Source organism: Colobus angolensis, unplaced genomic scaffold (assembly GCF_000951035.1).
Source record: "Colobus angolensis palliatus isolate OR3802 unplaced genomic scaffold, Cang.pa_1.0 Scaffold243, whole genome shotgun sequence".
Lineage (NCBI taxonomy): Eukaryota > Metazoa > Chordata > Mammalia > Primates > Cercopithecidae > Colobus > Colobus angolensis.
Genome location: NW_012115633.1, coordinates 3,022,135 through 3,031,321, shown reverse-complemented (window position 1 = coordinate 3,031,321; position 9,187 = coordinate 3,022,135). Strand labels below are relative to the sequence as shown.

The 9,187-nt window shown below is 42.2% G+C and overlaps 1 protein-coding gene across 5 annotated transcripts in view; it reads left to right on the top strand.

Moving 5' to 3' along the window:
* UBE2V2 (ubiquitin-conjugating enzyme E2 variant 2) overlaps positions 1 to 9,187 on the top strand; it is a 62,113-nt gene that overhangs the window by 30,865 nt on the left and 22,061 nt on the right. For 2 of the 5 annotated variants that reach the window (XM_011945689.1, XM_011945685.1), the window contains exon 2: positions 6,035 to 6,183. In XM_011945689.1, coding sequence (XP_011801079.1) covers positions 6,139 to 6,183 — 45 coding nt within the window. In that variant the 5' untranslated portion in view covers positions 6,035 to 6,138. Of the gene's footprint in view, positions 1 to 5,677; positions 6,184 to 9,187 lie in introns of those variants that run through there. The other 3 variants (XM_011945686.1, XM_011945684.1, XM_011945687.1) reach the window with 2 other exon arrangements.

Here is a 9,187-nt window from a genome sequence, read left to right as displayed (position 1 = left end):
TATATGTTTTCTTTTTGAGACAGACTGTCAATCTGTTGCTGAGGAAGGAGTGCAGTGGTGTGGTCTTGGCTCACTGCAACCTCTGCTGCCCGGGTTCAAGCGATTCTCTTGCCTCAGCCTCCCGAGTAGCTTGGATTACAGGCGCGTACCACCACGCCCGGCTAATTTTTTGTATCTTTAGTAGAGACGGGGTTTCACCATCTTGGCTAGGCTGGTGTTGAACTCCTGATCTCATGATCTCCCCACCTCGGCCTCCCAAATGCTGGGATTACAGGCATGAGCCACTGCCCGGCCGACTCAAAACTATTTTTTCAAGTGATGTTGATATGTAATATTTTACATATTTTGTGGGGTACATGTGATGTTTCATTGTGTGCATAGAATGTATAGATCAAGTCTCTGGGTATTTGTGGTATCCAGATTCTTGACTCATGACAGATAATATATATAAGGGTTAGCCAGGTGTTGTGGCTCACGCCTGTAATCCCAACACTTTGGGAGGCCGAGGTGGGTGGATCATGAGGTCAGGAGTTTGAGACTAGCCTGGCCAACATGGCGAAACCCCGTCTCTACTAAAAATACAAAAATTAGCCAGGCATTGTGGCAGGCACCTGTAATCCCAGCTACTCCAGAGGCTGAGGCACTTGAACCCCGGAAGCAAAGGTTGCAGTGAGCCGAGATCGTGCCATTGCACTCTGTCCTGGGCGACAAGAGCAAGACTCCGTCTCTAAAAAGAAAAATACATATATGGGTTATGAAGTTTTAGGAAGTGACATTTTGGGCATCAGAGGGATAGGTTGTTTCTTTTAGAATCAGTTTATGAAAGGCTAAGGCTTTAGAAATAATGTGTTTCAGCGGGGATTCTGACTAGGGATAGAGGTGGGGGACGGAGGCAAAGCGATAGGATTTCTCCTTTCTTTTGACTCTTCTACCCAGGGCAGTGGGTTGCCTTCCTGTGCTAGACTCTTGTGTGTTGGTCATTGAGATATATTGGGGTAGACAAAAAGTTGTGTATACATCACTGATATGGTTTAGTCGAAGTATGCAAAGTATAAAAAGAAAACACTTTGCTCAGTCATCTAGCTAGGTTCTTAGTAGAGCAAAACTCTCACTTTATGCTGTTACCTCCTTTTTCTCACTTCTCCTACTCTAATCGTGGTTTCTGTGTCTTGACGCCCTGCTGAAAATTAAGCTCCACAAGAGCAGGACTTCGACTATCACAGCAAGATCGGGGCCCAGCCACAATTCTTGGCTCACAATAGACATTTGGTGCTGTTTAAATGGAAATAAATAAATAAAACCAAAGAATTACAACAGTAAAATGAACCACAACTTTCTCAGTCAACTGAGTGCTTAGCACTTCTTCCCTGATCATCCTCTTTCTTGGTCTTTTATAACAGCTGATACTTTTCTCCTCCTCTTACCTCCCAATCCATTCCCACGTTGCAGCAAAGTGAAGTTTATGTCCTCCCTGAATCCTCACTACTGCAGATAAAGGCTGAATTGCTAAGGGTGCCCTTCCAGGCCATTTCTGACTCTTTGCTCTCATACTCAGTTGCAGTCCCCAGACATTGCCCAGCATTCTGTCTCTCTTTTGTAATGTCCTCCCCATGCCTTTTTTTTGGCTCCACCCGCCCAATCCTCCCTTTTCTTTTTAAATATTTCAAACACCAGAAAAATATGTGAATATACATGTACCCACCCTGCTGTTCACATTCTAATAAATTCTTGCTTCAGATTGTTTTTTGGAAATAGAACATTTCTAGTACATTTAAAGTCCTATTTTCCCTTCTAAATCCTAGGCCACTTTCTCTTTGCCCAGAGGTCATCAATATCCTGGTTTTTTATTATTTGTATTTATTTATTTATTTTGAGAGAGAGTCAGACTCTGTCACCCAAAATGGAGTGTAGGGGCGTGATCTTGGCTTACTACAACCTCTGCTCCCTGTTCAAGTGATCCTCCCGCCTTAGCCTCCTGAGTATCTGGAACTATAGGTGCATACCAGCATGCCCAGCTAATTATTATTATTATTATTATTATTTTGAGATGCAGTCTCGCTCTCTCTCCCAGGCTGGAGTGCAGTGGCGCAGTCTTGGCTTACTGCAACCTCCGCCTCCCGGGTTCAACTGATTCTCCTGCCTCAGCCTCCCAGGTAGCTGGGACTACAGACGCACGCTACCATGCCTGGCTAATTCTTTTGTATTTTTAGTAGAGATGGGGTTTCACCATGTTGGCCAGGCTGGTCTCAAACTCCTGACCTCAAATGATCCACCTGCCTCAGAGCCTCTCAAAGTACTGGGATTACAGGTGTGAGCTACCACGCCCAGCCTCCCAGCTAATTTTTTGTATTTTTAGTAGAGACAGGGTTTCACCGTGTTGAACAGGCTGGTGTCGAACTCAAGTGATTTGCCCATTTCAGTCTCCCAAAGTGTTGGGATTACAGGCATGAGCCAGCACACCTGGCCCAATAATCCTGATTTTTCTTTTTTTTTTTTTTTTTGAGACAGAGTCTTGCTCTGTCACCCAGGCTGAAGTGCAGTGGCATGATCTCAGCTCACCACAACCTCTGCCTCCTGGGCTCATGCGATTCTCCTGCCTCAGGAGAAGTTTTAGTAGAGACAGGTTTGTATTTTTAGTAGAGACGGGTTTCACCATGTTGACCAGGCTGGTCTCAAACTCCTGCCCTCAGGTGATCCACCTGCCTTGGCCTCCTAAAGTGTTGGGATTACAGGCGTTAGCCACTGCTTCGCCCGACCCCTGATTTTTAAATATCTTTTCCACTAACACCTTTATACTTTTTGCTACATATGTATATATGTATAAAAACTACATTTGTTTATAGCTTCTATACCAGTGTATTCTAACTGCAGCAGTGAATGAACTTCCAATATCTACATCTTTGCCCAGATTAAGAATTATCAGACTTAATATTTGTCAGTTTGGTGGCTAGAATAAGCTGCTACGTTTCCCTGATTACTGATGAGGTTGAGAATATTTTTATGTTTGTTGGTCATTACTGTTTTCTGTAAACCTTATTCCTAATATGTTCTCATTGTTCTCTAGGGTTTTCTTTTCCTTGTTGATTTCTAGGAGGAATTCTTTCTGTATTTTGAATAACATTCTTGTCTGCTGTTTGTTATTCATATCTTTTTTCAGTCTGTGGCTTATCTTTTCATTTAATCTGCCTATAATTGATTTTTATATATATTATGAGATCAGATTGGGTTCTAATTTTATTTTTTCATATTGTTAAAATGTTCCAACACCATTAACTTTTCCTACTTTTATTTTTTGTCTTTTGAGACAGGGTTTCACTCTGTGGCCCAGGCTGGAGTGCAGTGGTGTGATCACAGATCACTGCAGCCTTGACCTCCCCAGGCTCAGGTGATCCTTGCCTCCTGAATAGCTGGGACCACAGGCATGTGCCAGCCACCACACCTGGCTAATTTTTGTATTTTTTTAGAGATGGGGTCTTGCCATGTTGCCCAGGCTGGTTTCCAGCTCCTGGGCTCAGTTGATTGGCCCACCTTGGCCTCTCAGAATGCTGGGTTTACAAGTGTGAGCCACCATGCCTAGACTTTTCTACTTTTTTTTTGTTTGTTTTTTTTTTGAAATAAATTTAGATTTGCAGAAAAGTTACATAAGTAGTACGAAGGATTCCCATATACCTTCATGCAGATCCATCAAATATTAATGTTTAATATTTTTGCTTGCTCTTGTGTGTACTCTCTTCCCCCCTCCCTCCACATTCGATTTTGTTTTTTGGGGGAATCATTCAAGAGTAAGTTAACAGATACTGTCTCTTCACCCCTACATACTTCAACTAGGACATTTTCCTACAATGTAATTGTTAAAACCAGGAAATTAATGTTGAGAAAGGACTGTTATCTACCAGCCCTATTCAGATTTCACCACTACTGTTCTTTAAAGCAAAATAATGACAATAATATTTTTCCTGATAACCAAGGTTGCATTTACTTGTCATGCCTCTAGTCTCTTTACTGACTTTTAGTGTTGCCTCTACTAAAAAGCACATTTTCATATATGATATGTCTGCTTTGGGGCTTTTCTTTTTCATTAGTCTGTTCATTTCTGCACTAATTGCGTATTTTCTTAATGATTTCTTTAGCTGATGAGGAAGTCTTAAAATCTAGGAAAGTGTCCCCTCTGTTTTGTTTTCTTTTTGTTTTTGAGATAGTCTTGCTCTGTCTCCCAGGCAGGGGCTTGATCTCGGCTCACTTCAACCTCCACCTCCTGGGTTCAAGCAATTCTCCTGCCTCAGCCTCCCATGTTGCTGGTTGGGATTACAGGTGTGCACCACCATGCCTGGCTAAATTTTGTATTTTTAGTAGAGATAGGGTTTCATCATGTTGGCCAGGCTGCTCTTTTTTTTTTCTTTTTTTTTTTTTTTGTAAGATGGAGTCTCGCTCTGTCGCCCAGGGTGGAGTGCAGTGGCGTGATCTCAGCTCACTGCAAGCTCTGCCTCCCGGGTTCACGCCATTCTCCTGCCTCAGCCTCCGGAGTAGCTGGGACTACAGGCACCCGCCACCACGCCTGGCTAATTTTTGGTATTTTTAGTAGAGACGGGGTTTCACCGTGTTAGCCACGACGGTCTCGATCTCCTGACCTCGTGATCCACCCGCCTCGACCTCCCAAAGTGCTGGGATTACTAACGTGAGCCACTGTGCCCGGCTTTTTTTTTTTTTTTTTTTTAAGACAGAGTCTCACTCTGTCGCCTAGGCTAGAGTGCAGTGGTGCAATCTCGGCTCACTGCAGCCTCCGCCTCTGGAACATTAAATGTTCCAGACCAGTCTGGCCAACATGGTGAAACTCCGTCTTTACTGAAAATACAAAAATTAGCCGGGCATGGTGGCGCATGTCTGTAATCCCAGCTATTTGAGAAGCTGAGGCAGGAGAATAGCTTGAACCTGGGAGGTAGAGGTTGCCTCGGCTACGAGCGAGACTCTCTCACACACACAAAATAACACAGCAGGTGTATGAGGAACTTTAAATGTCTTTCCTAACTTACTGTATGCAAATGAAAGTAGATACTTAAGAAATTGTCTAAAAATATTTAGTAAACCCATTTCTACACAGACAAAAGTTCTGAGAAATCAGGCTAAAGTAACCTCAAATTTATAAGGTTTGATTAATAAATATTTACCTTTGCATATACACAAAAGCAAAAAAAGTTAGGAATACTTTCAATTTCAATAAATTGAAATCAAGTACAAATTTTGACTCCCCTTCCTAAACTGAATAAACTCTTAAAAAGCAGACACACTTTACTTGTGTAAACACACTTTTTTTTTTTAAACGGAGTTTCACTCTTGTTGCCCAGGCTGGAGTGCGATGCTGTCATCTCGGCTCACCACAACCTACACCTTCCGGGTTCAAGCGATTCTCCTGCCTCAGCCTCCCAAGTAGCTGGGATTACAGGCATGCACCACCATGCCTGGCTAATTTTGTATTTCAAGTAGAGATGGGGTTTCTCCACGTTGATCATGCTGGTCACGAACTCGCGATCTGACAGATTCTGTTTTCACATGCCCCCACATGGGTGGGACTGCTTCAGTATTCTAAAAGACCTTCTGGTGCACTTTCTAAGATGGAACATAATTCTACTCTTTAAAAATCATTAGTATATATTAATGAACTTTGGCTTTTATTAACTTTCTGGTCATGGCTGTTTGTTTGATGCAGAGTTCCTGACTGTAACAGAAACCTCAAGTAGGGAAAACGTTCACTTTCTAACGATTTCCTTATGATTGATTGACATGTCAGTATAAAATGGATGAGGAATTTATACGCGTTGTATACTGCTGTTAATGTTTGGTACAGTGCTTTCTTTAGGGTTTTCATTTTGAGGGGTTATTAGATCCAGCATTTTCTGGAGCAGAATGCCTTTTAAAGGGAATTTTGTCTTTTTGGGAAATAATTTATAAAAGTTAATTTGGAAAAAGCTGAATTTAAATATGTGTAGCTCTTATAATTATGAGCTTTTTACATTTACACTGACGTTCTTTTGTATAGGAGTTAAAGTTCCTCGTAATTTTCGCTTGTTGGAAGAACTTGAAGAAGGACAAAAAGGAGTAGGCGATGGTACGGTTAGCTGGGGCCTTGAAGATGATGAAGATATGACACTTACAAGGTGGACAGGCATGATTATTGGGCCACCAAGGGTCAGTGTTATAAATTATATTTTTTCGATTAATACTTATTGTTACTTTAGAGTTAACATTTAATTTTATACTATTGATATTAAAATAAGCAATTATGACAACTTCTAAAATAGTTCCTTTTTATTTATTTTGTTTACATTTATTGATGCTTCCCACGTGCAGGATATAATGCTTGATTACGTAGACGATTGCGGGGAGGAAGGTTGATATGGTCATTGCCATCAAAGTTTTGCAGTTTAGTAAAGGAGAAAAAATCAGTACAAATTGACAGATTCTAAATATGACAGAGCAAGTTCACTGCGGGACTTTAGAATATGTTTCTTCTAGCTGGAATAATTGAGGAAGGCTGAACAGTGGAGGAAATTGCCTTTGGAATGAGCGCTAAAGGACTGACTGGTAGGATTTCAGAAGGTGGTGATGGGGATGGAGAACATTCCAGATAGAGAGGACAAAAGGTGAGGAAATGGAGGGGGTATGTGGGGAGAGCAGTCATTTTGACGTAACATGTTACTAACCTCTGGTGTGAACCTGAGGGTTTCTAAATTGGTTTGTATTGAGTGCATGTTGCTATTTGCCCTCTGACACTTCACATGCCATAGAAATGCTGTAGGTCTCAGTTTCTTCATCTATAAAAAGTCTATGATTCTTACACTTTTTTCTAGTATAGTTGGCAACTGGCCCATTGTACTTTGTCTTAGGTCTTTCTTGGGTTTATGAAGTTTTATTTTTACTCAAAGTCTTTTTATCTAGCTTGGGATTTTTTTTTTTTTTACGTTGCATTCCTTACTTAATGGTCCCATCCACTGCACTCCTTGCAGTGAATCTTTGAAATGTGTGTCTGTAATGTTTTTGGCTTGTTGGAAAGAGCACACATTTGAAGGGTTTTTCAAGTCTTTGGTTTTGTATACTGGTTGCTACCTTATGATGAGAGCGTTTCAACCGTTTTGCTCTTGGGTAGAGTTTAGAGTTGCTTCTGATGATGATGATGATGATGATGATGATGATGATGATTATTGAGACAATATCTTGTTCAGTCACCCAGGCAGTGGTGTGATCTCAGCATACTGCAGTCTCAGCCTCCTGGGCTCAAGCAATCCTTCCACCTCAGCCTCCTGAGGTGGTGTGCACCACCACTGCTGGCTAATATTTGTAGTTTTTGTAGAGATGGGGTTTCACCATGTCGACCAGGCTGGTCTCAAACTCCTGGCCTCAAGTGATCCACCTGCCGTGGCCTCCCAAAATGCTGGGATTACAGGTGTGAGCCACCACACCCAGCCCCTCCTGATTATTACAAAAGAAAAATGTATCAGGTAATTAGCAACATTAATTATAGAGAATGAATTAGTGTATGTTTTATGTTGTTTTCTGGTGTTCGTTTGCAAAATTCATGCACACTCCTAAACTGATAGGCTCCCTGTGTCCCTTGCTCTATTTTTTCCTAAAAACATTTGAGGAAGGAAATATAATATTGATGGATAGAGTTCCTTATAACTTGGTATGCATAATGAAAACCTTGATTCTTACTGCCTGTGAACGTTATTACTATGGTCTGTTTGGTTTAAAAAAGTGCCAAATTTGGTTATAATTGATGAACATTCTGACTTACTGATTTGAAGATTTAACAGTCAGAACTTGGTAGAATATAAATTTGGAATTATTTAGATTTGGTTTTTTCTCCAGCCACTGCCTGCAGCAGACTTTATTCTTTAAGAATGTTTTGGAGTTCATCAGTGGTCTTGTGGGCTGACCCACAGCACAGGTCCTAGCTGTGGTGGACCGGCTCCTGCTTGGTCTTTCACTGGTTGGGGCCCCCTGTAGGATGCCCCAACTAGTTGCCATTCCTGGTGTCACTGAACCTCAGGAAACTCCATCCACTGGGGTGGGGGTGAAGGCTGCTTCTCCGCAACTCTCTCCTCGCTCAAGGGGCACAGGGCACACAGACAAGATGCTACAGCGGTCCTCCACTCTCTGTGGTTGGTGGTTTTGGAGCTGCAGGGGAGAAAAGGTCGTAATAGCTTTTCCTCACCTGTCTCAAGCTTCACTGCTGAGGCACTTATAATAAAAGGCAGAGAAAAGCATACAAATTTATTTAAGTTTTACATGACATGGGAACATTCAGAAAGGAAGACCCAAAGAAACAGGGAAACCTGCGTATTTTTATGCTAAATTTGATGAAGAGTGGACAGTGATGCAACAGCGTGATTGGATCTGATGGTAACACACTAGGTAATAAACTGGGGAACTTACCAGGGCCTGTTTGTTCAGATTATGTCTGAACAAATCTGTCTATGGATTTGTCTATGGATTTCATTCCTTTCTTGGCATAAGACAAGACCCCTTTGGAGTGGTTCTCATGACCTACTTCATGGGGAGGTCAGCTAGATTTTAGGGTCTGCTTCAGGGGAGAAGGGGGCGAAGGTAAGGTAAGAGTAACCTTGCTTCTGCTGTTTTCTTAAGTGCCAAGGTGCCGTATTTTGGGATAGTGTGTCTTGAACCTCATTAGATTCCCGCTCACTTCCTTTGAGTGCCAGGCAGAGGTAGGAGGGTGTGCCCTGCAAAGGCACAGACTTCTTCTGGAGCTGGCCTCTGCTCACCACCTGATGATCTTCTCTGCATCACCCTCTCTCAGTTCTCTTGAAAGCAGGAGGTTATAGCGGGTATATTCAGTTGCCTTTTCATAAAACAGGCAGGAGTTGGTGTCTTACCACAGTTGTTTTCTCCTTAGAAGGTGTGATGTTGAGAACAATTTTGTCTCCAGGGTAGAGTACCTACATCTGGCCAGAAGAAGAGGAAGACTTTTTTGTTTGTTTGTTTTTGAGATGGAGTTTGGTTCTTGTTGCCCAGGCTGGAGTGCAATGGTGTGATCTTGGCTCACTGCAACCTCTGCCTCCCAGGTTCAAGTGGTTCTCCTGCCTCAGCCTCCCTAGTAGCTGGGATTACAGGCATATGCCACCACACCCAGCTAATTGTGTGTGTGTGTGTGTGTGTATATATATATATATGT